Source organism: Furipterus horrens, unplaced genomic scaffold, assembly GCF_987537825.1.
Source record: "Furipterus horrens unplaced genomic scaffold, mFurHor1.1.pri manual_scaffold_8, whole genome shotgun sequence".
NCBI classification, from domain to species: domain Eukaryota; kingdom Metazoa; phylum Chordata; class Mammalia; order Chiroptera; family Furipteridae; genus Furipterus; species Furipterus horrens.
The window spans coordinates 8,684,059-8,705,963 of NW_028327178.1; the positions used below are offsets into that span (position 1 = coordinate 8,684,059).

General features: G+C 40.6%; 1 protein-coding gene across 1 annotated transcript in view; it reads left to right on the forward strand.

Moving 5' to 3' along the window:
* The window catches only part of PIGN (phosphatidylinositol glycan anchor biosynthesis class N), a 71,876-nt gene that overhangs the window by 15,292 nt on the left and 34,679 nt on the right, over positions 1-21,905 (forward strand). The window contains exons 9-15 of the mRNA XM_090285424.1: positions 1,868-1,908; positions 5,180-5,239; positions 6,407-6,499; positions 7,172-7,227; positions 14,749-14,827; positions 15,731-15,913; positions 20,562-20,701. Of these exons, the coding sequence (XP_090141550.1) occupies positions 1,868-1,908; positions 5,180-5,239; positions 6,407-6,499; positions 7,172-7,227; positions 14,749-14,827; positions 15,731-15,913; positions 20,562-20,701 (652 nt within the window). The remainder of the gene's footprint in view (positions 1-1,867; positions 1,909-5,179; positions 5,240-6,406; positions 6,500-7,171; positions 7,228-14,748; positions 14,828-15,730; positions 15,914-20,561; positions 20,702-21,905) is intronic.

Sequence of the window (21,905 nt, forward strand, 5' to 3'; positions counted from 1 at the left end):
TGTTTTGTAAGGTAAGGCTCTTTTTCAGAGTTCCACCAGCATTTTTAGTGATTGGGCAAAGCAAATTCCTTCCAAGTGCTTACTCTGGGTTAGTTTCATCAGACTCGTCCAGAGCTTTATTTTGTTAAAAATACAGGTATTTTAAGAATGCACATTTCCAGACCTTGTGACTAGATGTTTTGATTCCATGAGTCTGGGTGAGGCCTCGAAATGTTTTAAAAGCCTCATCCAGTGATTCAGACTCGAGTTGTGTTCAGTTTATTTTTTTGACCACAGAAGACTCTTTGGTTTGTATATTAAGTTTTCTTAGATGCTTGCTTTCTTTTTTGGAATTTTTTAATGGAGATATAATTCTCATTCTATCAAATTCATATTTTAAAATTGTACAATTCTTTTGAGTATATGAACAAGATTGTGCAATCACCTCTACTATCCTATTTCACAGTCCCCCTCAGCCCCCCAAAACCCCATTGGCAGTCACTCCTTATTTCTCCCTCTCCCCATCACCTGGCCACCGTTTATCTACTTTGTGTTCTGTGGGTTTGCCTGTTCTGCACATTTCATATAAATGGGGTCATTCAGTGTGTGCCTCGTCTGACTTCTTGCATGTGGCATAATGTTTTCAAAGTATATCTGTGTCATAGCATGTATCAGTAGTGTATTTCTTACAGCTGCATAATGTTTCATTGGTGTAGATGCCATTTTTTAAATACAGTCATGTTAGGGACATTTGGGTCCTTTTCACATTTTTGGCTGTTAGGATAATGCTGTCATGAAGATTTCTGTGAAAAATTTTGGGTGGATGTATGTTTTACCTTTTCTTGGCTAGATACATGGAAATGGAATAAATGGGGTAAAAGAAACTCTTATATTTAATTTTTTGCAGAATGCCAAACTGTTTTCTGGTGCAGTTGTACCATTTCAGGTCCCTGTGCCCTGGGGTAAATAGTACGCTCACACTTAGGAGCTAGAACTGTGTTTTGGCATTTGGGGTTTTTCAGTGAATGAATGTTTTTGAATCACATGACTTTAAGAATCATGACAGAAAGAATGTAGTGTTTCTTACATGAATATTAAATATTATAAGTTACAAAGAAAGGAAATATTTTTTTCCTCATCAGTTGATTAGTATGAATTTTTACAGTAGCTGACTAATCGAAGTAGGAACATATTTTAAACTTTATTAGCTTATTGAAGGAAATTTCATCATAAAATACCTTAAAACCCTTTCAGGAATATATCTTACAGTCATTAAATCAAGACAGGGTCTCATAATAATTTTGGTTACTGTTTATTGAAATTTCTGAATTTGGATGTAGAAAGACAGAAGAACGAGGTGATCTTTGAAGGCAGTTTTAATTTTATCTTACACTATTGTAACTTTTCAGGATTAATGATGGTAGGTGCATCACAGCTACAGTTTTAAGTATTTTGCAAGCAGCTGCTCTTACAGGAAGATAGCTGCCTTCAGGACTCTGGGCAGCAGGACTGTGGCCGGCTGCAGCTTGCTGCCGGGTGTTGCCACTGCATCTCATCCTGTAGTTTCCCCGTTTCTTCAGCCTTTGGATGTTCTGAAGCCGGTCTCTCCAGATGAGTGTTTTGAAAGTTTAGTAAATTATCACAGAAAACACCAAATACTTTTTAGTTTTTCTTTTAAAAGTCTCATTGTAAAAATATATGGCTCTGCCTTTTAAGCATCCTTTTGGTTCATACTGACTTAAAATAGACTTTCCCAACACTTTTGTGTTTCATTAAGCATTGGCCACTCATGATAACGAAGTGACCCATTCTTTTTTAATCTGAACATCAGCTTTTGTGTCTTTGTTTAATCTGAACATCAGCTTTTGGGTCTAATTGTGTCTTTCAGAATGGAAATTGGAGCACTTCAAGAGGCAAGATATCAATCAGGTATTCATCTCAATTTAATCGTGTTCAGATTTACTTCTATCTCCTGTTAGACATTTAGACCAAAAAAAAAAAAAACCTTGAGAAAAGCATGTATCAAGTATAATGATGATAAATGATCTTTCAAAACATTTTAATTACTAAGGGAAATCCTTTCAGTGCAAATATTTTAGCCCAACTAATCTTTCTTTTGACAAAATATAAAAAGCCTCAAGTATAACTTAACAGGAGAAGACTCCCTCCAAATAACAGGGGCTAATTAAATAACTATATGTAAATTGAAGTGTGCATGCCTGTTAAATTTCTGTGACTTCTTGTCATGGTTGTCTTACTCGGTGCTTTAAAGCCTCATTGTAGGCTTCTTTCCTATAGTACTTTTACTGATGCTTATTTTACCTTTAATTCTATCCAGGATCTTTACAAATGCAATGGGGAGAAAGTGACGGGAGAGTAAGCGATCCAGCTAGAAACCTTATATTATAGGAAAATGCTGGGGCAACCTGATCAGGTCAGACTAGGGGCGCCATCTGTGCAAGGGAAGCATAGAAGTTTCTCTGTGGACTACATGCTACATAAAGAGCCATCTTTATTTGTAGAAAGTGTGGCATCACTGACATATAGCCTCCAAAGTGGCAGGAATGCCTTACCTTCTCCAGGCCAGCTCCCAAGCTGACATTCTTGGCTCTGGTGGGTAAACCAAGGTCTAGGATCTCCTTTGCAGGCCTGTGGTTGCAGAAGCCTGTTCTTTCTCAGCACATTAAGAATGCTCTCTCTTCTCAGGATGAATGTATATTACCAAATAAATGCAAGTGTATGAAATCAGAATAGCAACTTGCTCATTTGCAGTAAAAATAACTGTCAAAGGGATAGGAATAACTTGAAGATCATAGAACAAGAACATGTTTTGCTTATAGCCAGACTGGGTTATTAAAACAAACAAACAAACAAAAAAATCCCTGAATATAGGATCCGCTATTGCTCTCTCAGTAATCCTACTTCAGATCTCCATTAGAGGAGAATTTATTAATTCATTTCCTCCATCAACATTATTATGTGTCTGCAGTATTGTCTAAACATGTACAAACATTATCATTCAGCACTGTGTCAGGGATATAATGGTGAGTAAGAGCAGACACAGTCCCTGCCCAGGGAAGCTTATACTTTAGGGGTGAGGACAGATACAAACAGACATAAAATTATACAAACAGACATACAATGATAGCTGTGGTATGTACCACAAAGAGGCCGGTGGAGCCACAGAGCAGATGGGCAGTAAGAGCCCCCCTTAGCTGCGGTTTCTCGTCCCGTGGTTGGAGTTGCCCATGTTCAACCACAGTCCAAAAATGGTAAACAGAAAATTCCGTAAGTTGTCAATTGCATGCCATTCTGAGTGGTGTGATGAAATCTGCTTCCGTCCCGCTCCGTCCCCCACAGGACGTGACCCTCCCTCTGTCCAGTGTCTCCACGCTCCCCGCCGTCCAGTCACTGGGTAGCTGTCTCAGTCATCAGATCCACTGTCTTGGTGTCACGGTGCTGTGGTCAAGGCGCCCTTATTTTACTTAGTGGCCCCAGGGTGCAAGAGTAGGGCTGCTGGCAGCTCAGAGACGCCAAGGAGAAGCCGTGAAGTGTGTCCTTGAAGTGAGAAAGTGCACGGGTAGGGGACAAACATGGTGCGGAGGGTTCGGCCACTCTCTGCGATTTCAGGCACCCATGGGGGGCATCTTGGAACAGATCCGCTGTTGAAAGGGGGCACCTTTGTGTCTGGCAGCCTGTGTGGCCAGCGACAGCTTCCTGAGAAATTGAGGACTGGGCCGAGATTGAGAAATAAATAGGAGCTACCAGGCCAAGCCAGGAGGAGGCTTTTCAGGTGGAGAGCAGCAGGCGCGCAGGACTGCCAGCAGGACGCCTGGCGAGCCGGAGGGCCGTGCAGAAAGCTGGAGGGCAGCGCAGCAGAGCCTGGTGTGCGAGGCAGAGGAAGGCCGCGCTAGATCACGCAGGGCCTGGGGGCCTCGTGGACTAAATCCTAGAGCTCGGGAAAGCCCGTGAGCGTCTGCATCCTGGGGAGCGGCGTGATCCTCGGCTTCGTGGAGGGTCCCTGGGGCTGCAACGGGGAGAACAGATCACAGGTGGCCCACCGTGCGTTCCGGGGGAGGGCGATAAGGAGGCCATTGCCATTCTCCAGTTTTCTGTGGGGTGGCCCTTCGTAAAGAGTCCAGATGGTAAAAAGTGAGAAGGATTGAGAGCCTGGGACCCACTGCCAGCCCTAAGTGAGGGACCAGAGAAAGGATGTGGAGATGGGCCATGGTGAGACCGCCAACTCCACGGAGTGTGGGGTCACAGAGGGGTCTACACTGCGCTGCCGAGAGGTCTCGTCCTTGTAATAATCGCAGCAGCATCTGCAGCCACCAGCTCTGGCAGGGTTGTTGTGTGCCAGGTCCTTTCTAAGTTCAATCTCATTCAATCATGCCATAACTGTCTGGGAGAACCTTTTACGTACTTTTTAATGGCAAGAAAACGGAGGCATTGGAGAGGTTAGCTGACCTGCCCAAGGTCTCAGCGATTACAGGCGCGGATCTGGAAGTGGGCATTCTGACGTCCAAGCACTTGCCTGCCTGAAAAGTGATAAGGCCTAACGTGGAAACCAGCAGTAAGATTCAGGAAAATGAAAGTTATTCGTTCTCTTGGGGGGAGCAGCCTATGGGATGCTAAAAGGTCAAACTAGCGTGGGCTGCAGAGTGATGGGGAGAGGGAGACATGCAGACAAAGCCTGAACAGCCCTCCTGGGAACGTGGACTTGAAGAGGCGCCGTGCGCCACAGTGTCTGGGGTCTGCTGTCCAAAGAGCTCTGGTCGGGCGTGTCTTTCTGGGCTTCACTGGCTGGTCACACCTCCTTCCAGTACATCCTTTCTTTAGTTAATATATGCATTTCTCCAGGTAAAGTCCACTGTTGCTATTGATTTTTTGCCTTGTTAAGGCATCCTTTTCATAATACTGAAAGTGTGTCATATAAAGTGGTCAACTTCTTTGCTACTAGGATAAGTAACTTTTTGTTTTAATATGTTTTACCTTTGGAGCTCTTAATGGTTTCTTTTCATGAGGTCATGTACCTCTAGCTAATGACATTTTTCAAGATCAGTATCTAATGTGTATTAAATGTTTGAAGATAATGGATTTTAATAAGCATGCTGCTTGTAGTACAAAATACAGTTGCATTAAATGAATTCTCTTGCTGATGTCTCTAGAATTCTTAAAACTGGACTTGTTCTGTTTGTAGGCTGATATAGCACCATTGATGGCTTCTCTTATTGGAGTTCCCTTTCCCCTTAACTCAGTGGTAAGGAAGAGAATTTTCTTATCGACGCTCAAACAAAACAACATATTGTACAGTAAAGTTTACTTTTTATACATTTCTGAGTAATCTTTGATAACATTTAAAACCATCTTCCTTTACATTCTTTTCTGAATATGTAATACCTTATCATTGTGTATGTATTATACTCTACAGCGTGGAAAACAAGCCTAATAGCTTTTCTTTAGCATTTTTTATTTTCTAAAATGTATACAGATTTATATTTGTATTTTAGTTATAATTGATAAAAAAAAAAACCCATAATTTTTGTGTGCAAGCAGCAGAAACTGAATCCATTGAAAGAAAATTTATTTAAAAGAAATTGGTCATTTGTTGATTGAAAGGGGTGTTCAAAAACCAGAGTCGGAAATGGGCAGGCACCAGGAGAGCTCTGGAGACCCAGAAGAAGGACCAAGCCGTGGTCTGCACCAGGGGAGAGTAGCTTTACTGCGGCGTACGTTTTGTTCCCTGACTCCCTGGGGTCATAGTCCATTGCTGGCCATTTGCGTGGCCTAGCCTGGGTGTTTGTCTGGCTGTCAGTAAGGGAGGGAAGGGCCCCATTAGAGACCCACTACGCTGTTTACGCGTAGGATGGCAGTGCCTCTAAGAATGGAAAGTGGATCCAGAAAAGCCAAAAGACACCCACACAGACAAAAAGCCATTCCAATGAGCCATTCTTATTAGTTCTTCAAAACAAACAAATAAACAGAATCTAACCTAGAATGCTGTTATTATAGTCGTGTGTGTATCCTTGTCACTGATACAAAAGTTTCACAGAATAACCCTCTTATATGCACAGTACACTCTCATATTTCTTATTGTCTTTTTTTTCTTTTAAGCATGTTAGTTTTGGCCTACCATAGGAATATTTTGCATGTGCAAAGCACTTAGTTCACTGCCTAATACATAGTAATTTTTCAATAAAGTTTAGGTTGTACTGAACTTAATTTATTTCTTTTTCTTTATTTACTTTGTGAGAAAAATAACACAACCTTTTTCAACTATGGTTTAAAGAAAGATCTTTTTGTTTTATTATTCCAGTAGTTATTTGTCCGTATGTCCTCATTGCTTCCTTTGTAAGTCTGTTTTGTTTTATAAGAATAGCCTGAGCTCTGCTAACACCAATACTGAGCCAGTATTTATTGTTTACAGGGGACTCTTCCTGTGGGTTACCTTAACAACACTGGTGTCTTCATAGCAGAGAGCATGTTTGCAAATGCAGTGCAGATCCTCGAACAATTCAAGGTAAAGTGAACATGCACAGAAAGTGGGCACTGCTACAATTCAAAACTGAACATATTCAGTGAAGATCTGATTTTGTGTTTTGAGAAATTGTTTTCTATGAATCCGTATCTGTAAAGTTTGTGTATTTGTCTCGCGTCACCGCGTTTTCACATTCCTGAGGTTCCATGAATCAGTGTGAGTGTGCAGCACTGCCTTTGAGGAGTCGCCCTAGTTGTAGGGCTCTCACACACGCTGAAAGACGACACACCAAATCTTCATTAGTTGTCATCTGCCCCCACAGAGCAGCAGCAGCGATGGCAACGTTTCTTGTCGTCCCACATACATTAGTATGTGCATTAGGATTCTCAAGAGGTGACCATTTCACTGAGACTTTCTGTTATTCTTAATACAGTTTATGCAGCTTGGCTTATTTTGTTCTCTAAGAATTAAAGTACAAGTTAATTACACTATGAAATATTCTTTTGCAGACTTGATATCCTTAATTCTTAGTTTATTATAATGGAATGATCATGTTAAGTTTTTCTTTATAGTAACACAAAATTCCGTTTATTTTCAAAGTAGTTAACCATCCCTGAAGACCCATTTTAATGGATGTTTATATTTCAAAATGAGTTTAGTTGATTTTTTTCCTCATTTATAATATAATTAAATATTTTCATACTTGGTTCCCAGGTGAAGATGTCTCAGAAAAAAGAAGCGACTTTACCATTTTTGTTTACACCATTTAAGTAAGTATTTTTTATTTATTAACTTATAGGAAATAATTTTTCAATGAGTTTAAATGCTGACAGAATAAATTAAGTTCCTTAGAAGCTTTGTGTTTTTTGTATGCATTAGTGCAAACTCCAAAATGAAAGTCTTATCTCTTGTTTTTGTAAGTAGTGAACTAGGTGTGAGCTAGGTGTCTGAACACCTGGTGGAGAAGGTGTGGGGTGCAGAGAGACATGGGGAACACTAAGGGCATAAACCCATTGGGGCTTGGCTGGGAAGGAGTGAGGACTCTTGGCGTGGCTGACTGGGAAGGTACTGGTACCACATGGTTTATGGAAAGAAAGAAGAGCTGCTTTGAGAGGCAAGGATGAATTTTCAACTTAAAATTCAAGACGTCAATGCATTGATTAGAAATAGGGATCTCGAGATAGAGATGAGGGAGTGTTGATTGTGATGATTTCAGAGCCAGGGGCATAAAGATGGCCCTGGAAACTGACACCCTGACAGGAGGCTACAGGCAGAAGGAAGAAAGTGACAAGCAAAGGCCAGTGACAGAATTCTGGCAAATGCTGACACCTACCGGGTGGGTAAAGAGGAGGGAAGACTCGGGGGGGCTGCAGATTCTGCTGTCTTACATCCCAGAGAGACGTGTTCTCCTTGAATCTGAAATGGGGAGATTTGCATCACCAGCCTGGCTCTGCAGGACTGATCTGGGCAGGTTTACTCAACCTCCTTGAAATTCGTCCTCAGTTAGCAAGGAGTCACATTGAATTAGGAAGAATTTTGCTCTTGGCCAAAACAAATAGAAATTGTTTGAAATATGGATGTTATGGATATGATTGAATTATTTATTGGAATAATATTTGACTACTTATATAGCCTAAGTGTGGTATTCATTAACTAGAAAGGCTTAAATATTGCATTTCCCTGTGAATACTCTGACTCTGCCTGACTCTGTGTGTGTGTAGGAAGCAAAATCAGAGCAAATTAAGGTTTTGCAAGTTATAATCATATGCAAATAAGTACTAATGCATAAGACAACCCTACAGCAAAGAATTATTTGGCCAAAATTTCAGTAGTACCAAGAAACTTTGCAGACCACTGTGGACACCTTCGATTTACATACACTGCACAAATCTTTTTTCATGTTTCAATTGTGTTTTTACCTTTCTTGAAATAATAAAGCAATACTATGCTGAAAATGTTGCATATTTTCTTCCATCTTCAATATTAAGATGGCCAAACAAAAATTCACCAATTTTGATGTTTTTTAAAAATGTACACAGATATAAAATAATCTAACAAAATTGTTTCGAATGAAGTTAAAGACAACTAAGTGCTACAGAAGAAAACTAAACAAACTTTTTGGCCAACCCAATAGAAAGACTGGCCATGGATGCACTCTTCTGTAAGGGGGTCAAGTGCACACTGCCCGCCTTCTTTCACTTGGGCTTCTGACACCCATGGACTTGCTCTGCTTTGATGCTCAGTGCCTGCCTGCAGAGCCGCCACTGGCTTTGTGTCACCTCAGGGCTCAGCAGGATAGTTGATTGCCACCCACTGGCTCAGCCACCCTGCAGACTTAAAAAATCACCATTTGTTGAAAGCCTGCAGTATAACCAGAAAAGCCTAAGGTAAAATGAAGGATTGACTCTTGAGGGAATAGATAATTTAAGGAACAGAAAAATAACTTAAAATATTAAAATCCTCAGAAATATCTGAGAAACTGTTGTAGCCATAAGATAAAGAGCAGCATAAACTTTACAGAATGAGATAGAGGACAGGATGCATTTTTCAAAAAAGGATAATGCAACTAAAAATATAGGGAAGGCTAAACCATACAAGAATGATCCAAATGGGAGGCAAGCCCTATAGAATGGAATAGTAAGTAGTGGACCTCAAGTGAAGTGAGATTAGTTTTAAGTAATATATGGATTGAGGAAGGAGCTGGGAGAAACACGACTTACGCAGAGCGCATCCCTTTCTTCATCCTCCAAAACAATGACAATTGGAAACTCCAGGGAAACGAAGACATTTCAGAGTGTATAGGAAGGCATGCTGTAATTATGAAGCACCCTAAGATATGACATGATTTTGAACAGCTGCTGAGAGTATGAGAAAGGCAATTCATCCCTGACTGGTGTCACTCAGAGGGTTGGGCATCATCCGGCAAACCGAAAGGTCGCCAGTTCGATTCCTGGTCAGGGTACATGCCTGGGCTGCAGCTGGGCCCAGTTGGAGGCATGCAAGAGGCAACCAATCAGTGTTACTCTTGCACAGCCATGTTTCTTTCCCTCCCCCTCTCTCTTCCCCTCTCTAAAAATAAATAAAATCTTTAAAAAGAGAAAGGGAATTGATTGGAACATTGGCACATGGTCAAGAAAATCTAATTAAAGCATAAAACTTTGCTACTCAGTGAACAGTATTTAAATAATCATAATGTATGTAAATATTGGTTTTCAGTTTTTAGTCAAACCTTAGACAAAGTAAAGAAGACTTAAAATTACAGAATAGAATGCAAATGTTACCACCTTGACCATGTACGGATTGCAGGTTGGAAGGCAGAGGGTGAAGGAAATGCAAATAGAATAGTGATGAGGTTGTCCTCGTGACACAGAACGTGCAGTCTGGTGACAGTTGAGAGAATAAGACAGATTATTGAAGTGACCAACGCAGCCAACAGAGGAGGTGGAAACAGTAATATAGCCGTGTGGAAGGGGGGAGAGACAGCAGAAAGTGCCTCTGGTCATCAAGTCCAGGAATAGTGACAGAAGCATATCATGAAGAAGAATGAAGGTAACTACAGAATGACTAAAAACAGACCCTTGAAAAGTATTTGTGTCTGAGGACTTGAGCAATGAGAAGAGTGGGACAGGGATCTGTTGGTTGTCATTATGTCCTCCTGTATTATTTTTTATTTTAAAAAATTATATATATATATCGCTTTGATAAAACATTTTAAAAGAAACAAAGATAAGTATTTGAATCATTGGCATGAATCAAAATCATAAAAATCATGTGCATGAATAAAAAACTTACTTTTTCATAAAAATTTTAGAATCATTATCATCTTGAATTAAATGAAGAATTCTTTCATTATTATACAGTACCTAGGAAGTAATTTGGAGGGAATTGACATTTTTACAATATTTAACATTGCCACCCAACATGTATTTATTTATATCTTCTGTTATGCCCTTCAGTAAAATTTTACTCTTCCCTACAATATACATTTCTCATTATTTTATTCCTGGATATTTTATTTTTATTCCTTTTTCGTATGCTCTGTGTACCAGGAAATATACAGTTATTACCATTTACCGTTTGAGGACAGTGGACTATTTTTTTCTAGTCCAGGGAAATTTTTTCATTTCTACACTATCTGTTTCCTTTCAGTCACCGTTTTATATATATATATACCTAATAGGAGCATCGTCCACTTAGAAACTGTAGCAGGTAAACATCGGCACATAAAAATTATAAAAAGTGAGAGAATACTGTTATCGCCTAGCCTTTTTGCAAAATAGCTCAAGTTCGTGTTAAAGACAATAGTGCCATGATGTCCTTCCATTTTGAATAAATAACATATTTTCTTTTTAGGAATATATTTTTCAGTCACCAATTCTTAAGTTTGAGAAAATTTATCTAGGATTTTGACATCTGAAAATTCATAATCTTAAGATTTTATTTACAAGATCAATTTCACCAGCATTACTAGATTTGTTTAATGGTATTCCTCCATTTTCCAGCATTAACAATTGATGAATAATGTAATAATTTCTAGGGTGATAAAATATCAAATATTTCAACGAAAAAGAAAAATAAGATTGCTAAAGTCCTATAAACATATCTTAGGCTTGTAAAAGGGTCCAGTGGATCCGTATGGTAATTGTATATCCTATTTTACCCTACGCTTTAAAAAAGGTACACTTTATTTTTGATCTTATAAAGACCTGAAAGAATAAAAGTCATGAAATAACCATTGCCATAAACTCAAAGCTAAAACCGGGTCGTTAGACCCCAGTGCTATGCCAAGGAATGACCAGCAGGTGGAGCTACATGATTAGGAGAGTAGGAGAGGCATGAAACGTTTGCCTCTGAAAGCGCATTAGAAAGGTGGAAAATCACTGAAGTCAGTACTCGAGGTCAAAGGAAGACAAGAAAAACTTTAAACGAAAAAAAATTCATGAAATGGGAAAAGAACAAGAAAGTTCTCTTAATAGGGAAAAAAAAGAAAATGGGAAGGAGATTATTGTACCTTGCCAGTAGAAGTAAAAGCATATTTTTGTTTAAAACATGTTTTTATTTAAAACTTACTATGCAAATTCAGACAATTTAAACTTAAAGTATCTAAATGTGTTTTCTACTAGAATGGCAACAAATACTTTTGTTCCTTTTAATGTTTTTGCATCTTTTAGGCTGTCATGATTAAAAGTTCCTTTCTTAATCTGAAGTTAAATCCTAGTTTTAATGTCGATCTTTCTACCATTTCACTCATCTGATTTGCCAGTTATTTGCTAGAAATGTAGTTTTCTGACTAAACCTTCCTTAAAACTTAAAAAGGGTAACATTTACTTATCACATACATGCATACATAGAAAAATATTCATTGACTCAATTCTGACATGAAAAAAGACATGATTATACATTATTGGTCATTCTAAAGAATGCAAATTATTCTAGAAATAGTTTTTTATCCTGCTTTCTCTGTCTATATCTTCTTGAAATATTTTTAAATCTAAGATATTCTGAAAAGAAATGGACTAGATATCACTAGGTATCTCTAAAATATTATGTGTAAATGCAGGCAAGATATTTTTGTAACAATAACCGGAGTAATAAGATATGATACATTAAATGGCAACATTTTTAAGGAGATTTGGTCTTCCAAACACTAGGTCACCCTGAATAATTGATGATAAGATTTTTCTTAATAGTAAAACATGGTTTACTTTCTTCTACCATGTTGAAAAAACCATGGGAAGTGGATGGACTAATAGCAAGCACAGCAAAGAAATGTGTACAATTCATACTCATGTCTTATTTATTTTTACTTAAGTATAACATGTTGCTAATAGGTTCTTTTAAAAATTGATTTCAATATAAAAGTTTTAGTCAATAGAGGAATTCTTTTCCATCAGATTACTGTGTAGAAAATGTTGTGTTGCCCTTATCATCAAATATTACTGCCATATTCTCCCTTCTGGGAGAATTTATATTGGAATATATCCTGTCACGCAATGACTTGTGTTTTTCTAACGGTCTTTTTGTATTTTCAGTTATTTCTGCTCTTACTGTTAACACAAGATATTTTTTACTGACCTGTCTCCCCACTAATTCACCAAATCTCTCCGTGACTTTGTTCAGTTTGTACAGAACATTGTGATGAATTCCAGACATATTCTGAACCTTTGGTATGTCCCGAAGTTTATAAATAGTCCATTTAGGAAAAATATAAATTAGCCTGACTCGGGTCTCCTTACTTAACTACTCCATATAGAACACATTCCATATATAATGTAATATAGGTAATGTAACAAATATTTTTCTTTTAAAATGCCTTTTCTCTCATTCTTTTTAGGACTTCAAAGTAATTGAGCCCTAGACCACTTTCTTTTCACATTTTTATTTAATTTAGCAAATCATTAGGTGTTTTAAGAATGGCACTGTATATTATTCTCTTATTTCTCTTCCTTTTTTAGGTCTGCAGTATTTTTATAGCATTTCAATTAAGATTTATTGATTCATTTTATGTGCTCAGCAACTTGCTGAGTATTATTATAGATATTAATGGGAATAATTAATGGCCCACATGGAGGTTAAAATTTAATGGAAGGGAAGTAAGTTGCTCATTAGACCACACTCAGGTGTGGCTGGCGTGAGGGGAGACTCGGGGTGGACCGACCGTAAAGGGTGCTGAAGACTGGCCTTTGGGAAGCAGCGAGGGGAGGCTCTTGATGAACAAGAACTCAGATGTGAATATGGGATTGGTGACTAGGGAAGAGTTTGGCCATTGCATAGCTGAGGGTATACATCTGGGATAAGGGGAAGTTAAGTAGAATGGAAGGAGATGGTTATTAGGAGTCCAGGAAGTTTAGAATAGATGAAGCAGACAGTAAGATGCCCACATCAACTTTATGTGAGTTACAAGATCTGGGCAGTATGTCAGGAGGCCGAGTGGGTCCGAGCAAGAGGAGGGAGATTAACTAGAAGGTTTTTCTCAGAATGTGGCAAATTCAACTTAGAGCATTCAGAGAGTGCCTGTGTCCTCTGGCCCAGTGATCCCATTTCTGAGACGGAGAAGAAAATGTCCCCAAATGTGTGGTGTCTGAAGACAGAGAGTTGGGTCGGGGAAGCCTGAGCCCAAGCCTCTGGGAGCCCCGGATGTAGGCTCCACCTTAATTAGGGGCCCCCTGAGAACTTGAGTGGGTTTGCAGATGAGCTTCTGGGGTTCAGGGACTTTCAGGCATTTTCTGTAAGATTTCAGATTGTGTGCATTTTCTGGACAGAGTTTCAGATTCTGAAAGAAGTCTGTGGCCCCACCCAGATTAATAGCATTGCTTCAAAGATGACTTCCTGCAAGTCTCCATCGTATGTACCCCTTCAGAGGCTGCTAGGACCAGAAAGAAAGAAGATCCGTGGTCGTGCTGTGTTGTGCCATGTGGAACTGCCTGTATTTAATTTAGTAGCTTTTGATAGAAAAATACCAATTTTACATCATCTACCCTGTTACAGCCTTAAATAACTTCTTTACACTTTTTAAAGGCAAGGGTATTCTGTTTAGGAGTATAGGTTTTAGTTAAGAAAAATATGTTCGAGTTTGTGTTTAAATGTGTTTATTTCAGTAAGGTAGTTGAGTTCTGGTGGTATTCTCTCAGCTCCTGTATTCCATAAACTTAATGTCTTTAACTGCAGATTTTTTTCAGCTTATGCAGTGTTAGGAGTATTTCCCTGGTGGTAAAATGGAGGCAGGGAAATGATGGAAGGAGGAATGAAAGGCAGGGGGACAGTAAGGTGAAGGGCACCGGGAAAGAAGGGCACATAGGTTCAAGCTGTTCCCTGACTCGGGGCGTTGGCCAGGCTCTGCCTGGAGCTCTGTGCTGACGGCAGCGCTCGCCCTCCGGCTCCGGGGCAAAGCGCGCGGATGCTCCGCCTGTCGGTCCTTTCTGTCGCCAGCCCTGGACGGCGGAGCGCTGGGACTCCGTCACTGTGCGCTGTGCCTTAGTTATTCGTTTGGTCGGAATTTCTTTGTCAGCCAGAGAATCGCAGGTCTTCGACATGATGTAAGACCTGACCGTCCTAAGTGCGGTGTGGCAGTCGAATCCTGGAGTCAGGAAAGCCGAATGTAACTATGAGCTGTTTCTTGGAAGAGTTCGGATAATCAGCAATAGATACAAGTTAGCTCAAGGTTAATTTCTTTGTTTGTTTGCTTTGTTGGCTTTCCCCCCCCTGCTCAATTTTCACCATCCTTTAATTTTCAATTCAGAAAAATATGTAATTGAAATGAGAAAACATTTTAAACCTTTTTTCTTTTGCAGGTTGCTTTCTGATTCTGAACAGCTCGACATTTTAAGAAAAGCAAGATCCTGTATACAGCAGAGGAAGTATGATGCGGCCGTAAGTCTGCAGGCCTTGTCTGCACAGAGAGCCGATCACCGTTTTGGGGTGGGGAGGGGCAGGGGGTGGCGATGGAGAGCCGGGCGGGGCGGGGGAGCGCTCCTGAGCCCTCTGGGAAGGCGGCGTGGCTGAGCCACGGACAGACTTCTACTTCCGATGGCATTGGGGGTAGCCCCTTAGGGGTTAGCATGGCAATTGAACAGCTGCTGTTTTCCGTCACGGAAAGGCATAGTCCAAGTTTCTGTCACCCTGCTCACGCATGGTATGCTAGACTGTGATCAGTTTGTACATTTGGAATTATCGATGTCCTGTCAGAAGTCTCCTGGCTCAGAAAGAAGCTCAGACTTCCCCCAGCTCCTCCCCCACTATGCTTTTCAGTAATTTCCTTTTTGATAAGTGGTCATAGAATTTTAAAGTAGAAAAGAATTCTATTTTCAGCTTCTAAAATTGCCTAATACCATGCATTTCTAATACTTTTTTTTGTCATGGTTTTAAAATGATCAGCTCTTCTTTGAACTATTAAGCTATTTTAATGCTGTTTTATAACTGATCCAGGTTACCTAATATGAAAAAGTAAAAAATGATATATGTGTGGGCATCTCCATTATTTGGGACCTATATTGGAGCCTTCATTCTTTTTCTAATGTTACCTGAGGGTAATTTCCACAAAATGAATCATTTTGAGCCCCTACACATCTTAGTTTACGTTTAAGATGCCCTCTCATCAAGATCTAAAAATTCATTTTATTCGAGAATTTTTCTTATACTTTGCAGGAAAATCCTCAATTAAAATCTGTTTTTGATCCATTTTCCACAGCTACTGCATTTTAATAACTTCTCTCCCTTTGACTCTTAGGGTTCTTACTCATTCCATGTGGCCAGCTGTGTTCTCCCTTCCCTCAGGTCCTCCTCTGCAAGGAGCTGATGGACCTCGCCTTGGAAGGGTTGTCCTATTACCACACTTACGACAGATCGTTTCTGGGTGTCAGTGTGGTGCTCGGCTTTGTGGGGTGGGCGTGCTACGCTTCCCTGCTGGTCGTCAGATCTCCTTCCAGCCTGAGCAGAGGTGTTAGGGAACCAGTGACGGTAAGTTTAGGAGATACGGTGGTGGCTCAGGTGGTGGTGTGAAGTCGCTAAGATAGGGAGAAAGTGAAAGGACTCACCCGTAGTGAGTTCATACGGTGTGCAGGTCGTACAAAGCCACTCTTATCTTCTGTCTGCTTTTGCTGTGTTAGGTCTTCTTCTCTCCGTTATCTGTCTCTTTAGCTGGGAAAGGGGCATATTAATCACAATGGATCTCTGACCTAAGAGGGCTGTAAGGGCAGCTGTATAATTTAAATGCTCCTATGGCATTAACTGTTAATTTTCTGTTCTCTTATAATTATTTACTATGTCATAATTATTCCATATCTTTCTAATACTTTAAGTGATATTAAACGTTTAGAAGCTAAAAAAAGAAAATCACTTATTCATAATGTCCCCTGTTAAATTATTATATGTTTTCCTGGAACTATTTTTACCTTCTTTCAGCTTTTGGAACTTTCAGCTAGAACTTTCTATTTATCCTCATTTTAAGAATTAATCCCTAGTTTACTATAATTTCAATACCAAAAAAATCTCATTATTTAATAATACTTCATATTAACTGAGGAAATGTAAGACTGCATATATGATTTTACTACATTAAAGCACTTTACTCTTCTAAAATATATTGCTAATCGTCATTTACCAGGGAGAATATGCTACTTCTGTCTCTTCTTCATTCTCTAATGATTATTACCGCATCTTTTCTATAAAGTAATATATCTGGGTGGTTATTATTAATAATAACAGACTACAAAGTTTCCAGTGGTAACTTTTTCCAATTTTATATTTTATTTTTCTGTAATGGAAGGAAGAAGAGTGGTGTTTATTCCACTTTCTTACAGTGCTTTAATGCCTCTTAAATAATTTCCTCAATACATTCATTATTTAAATGTATATGAAATTGTCTAGAATAGGAATCATTTCTTATATGGTAGGAAAGGAGACAGAAACAGCCATGCTTTAGCAATGAATATTATCTAGGCATTCTGCTGGGTACTTGAAATTTATTTTGCCACTTTAAACTCGTAATGGTGCTAGACGTAGGCATTACCATTTCTCTTCACAAAAGAGGAAACTGAAGCTGTTTAACTTCCAAAAGGACACTCAGCTAGGATATGGAGGAATCAAGATTTGACTCTGGAGCAATCTTGTGCCACACGTTTTCTTTGCCTATTTACCTTGAAGTTCAGGTTATTGAGAAACGATGTCCTTAGATTGATGTGTCAGCAGGTTTAATAGCTGATAGTTCTTTATTCATTCATCTGATAGTGTACAGAACAATGCTAGACATAGGCTATGCAAAGCATTATAAAATTCAGATTCTGCCCTCAAGAGCTTAGAATTCAATAAAGTAAGTAATACATGTTACACACATAACGATCTTATCAGGTATCGGTCACTACACTACATTACGAAAGACAACTTTAACGTTTAACAACTTTAATATATGTTCGGTGTTTGAGTGTGATACAAAGAATGTCACAGTATAAATAAAGGAGAGCTCACTTTGGCTAGGGTGATGGTAACAGGAAAACGTAAATCTTGGTGGGAATTTAACAGTCAGACTGCAGGGAAGGGATGGGAATGAAAGCAGACTAAGTGGCCCTGGCCGGTGTGGCCCTGTTAGTTGGAGTGTCACCTCGTAACATTCCTAGGTTGCAGGTTCGGTCCTGGTCAGGGAGCAAATGGGAGGCAGCCGATCGGTGTCTCTCTCTCACATCGATGTTTCTCTCTTTCTTCCTCCCATCCTCTCTCTCTAAAAATCACTAAGCATGTCCTTGGGTGAGGATTTTTTTAAATGGTATACACAGAGGCTAAGTTGGGGTAATGAGTAACATTTATTGATCTCCACTGTTCCAGGACTGTCCTGGGTGCTTTACATGTGTTAAGCTTAAAATACCCAAAATCCAGTGGTTATGAGTCTCATATTATGGATTTTATTATTATGGGGGAATTTAGGCTCGGAGAGAAACATGTTTTCTTCAGGGATACACCAATGTTTAATGACAGAACTAATATTTTTTTAAATTATGCTCTTTCTACGCCGTGTTGCCTTTAAAATAAATAGTTCAGTTTGGATAGAATAGTTCACCTTGTTCAGGGAATAATACTGACAATGTAGATGAGGCTGAAGTAACCAAAGGCTTCAAGTGCTGGACTACAGAGCCTTTTTTAGTGAAGAGCTGGTGTGACAGCTAAGTTAAAACAGAGAAACAGAGCCAGTAGGCCTATATGTGAAGAGGTGAGGAGAGAGTGTAGAAATTGGCTTACCGATTGTGGGGGCAGGGCTAGTGGGCAAGTGGGAGTCTGCAAGTCAGGCCACTGGGAAGGGCGGGCTGGAACTCGCAGGCAAAAGCTGCCTCGACAGGTGCAGTGTCTTCTTGAGCGAAGCCTCCATGGCTGCTCTTAACCACGTCAGCTGATCGAGTCAGGCTCCCCCCGATTGTCGAGGATAATCTCCCTTACTTAAACTCCATTGATCGTAGACCTTCATCACGTCTACACGATACTTCCACGGCAGCACCTCGGTTTGATTCTGGGGACTAGAGCCTACCAACTGGCTGCCTAAAACTGACCATGACAGTTGAGGTCGTTAAAGCACTTTGAACCCTGTGCTTCTGTTTGCAAAACACTTCAGCAGCATGGTAGCCCAGTGCCATGACACCCTCTGAGGAGTTCTGCAGGAAGGCCGAAGCGCCCAGCCTGCGGGATTACTGAGGGCGGCACGGAGTGCTGCGAGGAGGCACGTGGTGCGGTGCTTGCAGGTGGGTGGGCGTAGGGAGGCGTCGCAGAGGAGACCCTTGCCAGAGTGAACTCTCAAAGGGCGCACAGGATGGCCCAGCGGGGACAGGAGGGTGTGCAGAGGGCGGCCTGGACCAGGTGCGGCGTGGGGTGCTGGTGTCCTGGGAGAGCTGCAGTCACTGCTGGCGGGCTGTAAGGGTGTGAAAGCGAGCGTGCCACCAATCCCGTCCTCCGTGGCCAGGTGAGGGAGCAGCTGTAGACCAGCAGCCAAGCGCTGGAATTCAGCTTAGGTCTGACTATGAAGTCTGTGTCACTTCTACGTGACAGTGTTCCCCAGGTTATACAGCCTGTTTCTCACTTATCACTGTGACAGGCAAGTCTGCAGGGAACAGTTTCCTTCGAATGTAATTGGCCACCACGCCTCTTAATTGAACTCTGCATGTGACTGCTATCTACTCCTGGCCTTTGTTTTGCCAGTTCAGGTGTCTTTTTGCTTTAGAACTAGCTATTCTTGTTCGCTACCTGACTTTCCCTGTTTTCTTATTACCTAGTAAAAATCCTAAAATATTCACCCCTTACACCGAGTCCTGTGGTTCGGTCTCTGCCTGTGTGGTTTAAACCCCCTGAAGGCCAGCAGAGTGTGCAGCTGGAGAATTGTTTGTTGGTTGGAGGGGTCATTACAACGTACACAGCATGGTTCGTCAGTTCACGACGAAGTAGAAAATGGCCCCTACTCTTCTTATCTAAAATGCTTTCAGTTTTAATTCAGCTGAACAAAATACTGTATGATCTAGTTTCCTAAGTGTAGATGTCATTTGTAATGTCTGTTATTGTACATTATGTAGCAAAGGCTGAGATAATTATATCACATTGTACTGATCCTAGAAAGAAGTCCCTCAACTTTTTCTTTTTATTGTTGTTATTTTACTCTTCTCAAAATGATGTGAAACTGATCCCAACTCTTTGAATGAATACCTGCCTCAGCCACCTGTAGCTCTAGCGACCCTGCCTGTCCACATCTGTCTGTGATTTGCCCCTTCTCCCACCCCCTTCTAAGGGACCTCCAGTGCCCACCTTGCACGTCCCCATTTCCCATGCTATTTCTGGTAGGTTCTGTAGTGGCTGTGGGGACTGATGGGAAGAAATAGAGAAGGAGGCATTGAAAATGAAGGTAACAATAGCACCCATTATTTAGTAAGCAGTACTAATATTCCAGGCATTCTGTTAAGCTCTTTACACAATCTTATGTAAGCATTACCGGCCTTGATAAACAGGGAATTCTTGTTCCCGTTTTATAGGTGGGGTGAAATTAAGCCTCTGAAGAGTGTTGCCCTACGTTTATACTCATAGTCACACAGCGAGCAAGTGACAGCGCCCACGGCCATCACTGGGGACTTACATGGCGGAACTTCTTGTCGGGCGAGAGCCGGAGAGGGGGGAAAGGACTGAAGGCCCCTACTGGGGATGGCAGTGCACAGAGAAGCGTGGGCCGCGTGTCAAGTCGGAGTTTGAATAAATGGGAGCATTGTTCCCAATGAAGGTCAGGGCCCCCGGTTTACTGTGGATTAAATGGGCTTTTGTGCACTTGTCACAGAACTCAGTCAACATTTATTAGATTATTACCTAGGAGAAATATGTTCCGAGCTCCGAGCCTCTTACCTGCAAACAAACATTAGGAACGTCGTCGCTGTTGAGACTTGCCTTGTTGCAAGCCATTCCACGCTCCCCAGCTCTCTTCTGTGCTGCGCTTCTTCAACGACGTTTTTTTAAAGATGTATTTCTTAGATTGATTGTCTAGTTGTAGATCCATTGAAAGAAATACATTTTCTTCGCTTTATAAAATCTCTTAAAACCCTATCAATTAGCATGAGTTTGGAAGTGTTTCCCTGTTTCGTTTGATTTCCAGAAGCCAAGCTATCTCCTGCCATGTGGTTTTGTGGCTCTTGGCACTTCAATGGCATTTTTCCTGCTGATCCAAGCCTGTCCCTGGACCTACTACGTGTACTGTTTGTTGCCGGTGCCTATATGGTACGCAGTTGTAAGAGAGTAAGTAACACATCTATCTTGCTGTCTTGTTTTTCACTTGACTGTCAGATAAATCTGTATCTAAAGTGCATTAGATTTTGGTAGCGTAAGTCATCAGTGATATTTATATTGCCCTCAAATTGCCAGACCCTTTCACCTCATTTAGAACGGCATAAACATTGCAGATACGCATCCCTTCTGATTTACCTTTCTTTTTTGACTTTATTGCCTTAGGGAAGCATTTACCTTGTTTCCTTCTTTGTGTATCTTTTATAAGAAAAATCTGGAGTAAAAATAAAATAACTGATGTTTATTGTACCATGCCAGGAGTGTCTCACATTTTGAACTTACCCGAGTTTCTAGTGTCCATTCGTGTTTCACAAAGAAATGCGCGCTTTTCCCCATATATTTGACTCCTCTCTTCCTAGTAAGCATGTAAACCCAGATAAACGAAACTTTGTGTTAAGTCAGATCTGCTCATGTGTGCACACAAGACCAGTGTACAGTGCTCACACGTGCTGTGGGTCCCCTTCTAAGTGCCTCCTCGCAAGTGGTCCTGGAATGGGTCCTTACCAACGCAGGGGACGTCAGCTGCAGCTCTCGGCGAGTTTCAAGCACTGGAAAATGAAACCACAGAGACCTTAGGCCGGTTCGCGCTCCCAGGCCGCAGGAGTCGAGCAGCAGATCTTGCTGATCTCTGTCTGCTCAGTAACCTAGAATTTGAACTTCGTAGTGGGCCTCTGAGCATCCTCTGGGCAAACCAGGCCCCCAGGCTGATGAGGAAGGGAGAGCCCAGAGTAAGGGCACACTTAAAGCAACTTGTTTTCCCTAGTGTCATTTACTCTGTCTTAACATTTTTAGAGTGAAAAGCTTTATCCTTGCAGAAAATTCTGTTCAACAGAACCCTGAGTCGTTCTGCAAGGATAAAACCTTGTATTCTAAAAGTTTTTAAACAGTAAATGACGTTAAAAAAAAATCTCTTCCCTGATTTTACAAAATCATCTCTTGTTTCTTGGTGCCAATTCACTATTATGAACAAAAGACACATTCTTCTTCTGCCTGGTGTGAGCTCTTTCCTGCTTGGCACCTTAATAGTTTTGATAACATTATATAGCCATTGTTTCAAATCAGAAAAAAGGTCATACATCAAATGATACTGACATTTTATAATTACCTACTTAATAATGCACTACAAATGCTAAAAATTTTTCTAGTAATGAAATAT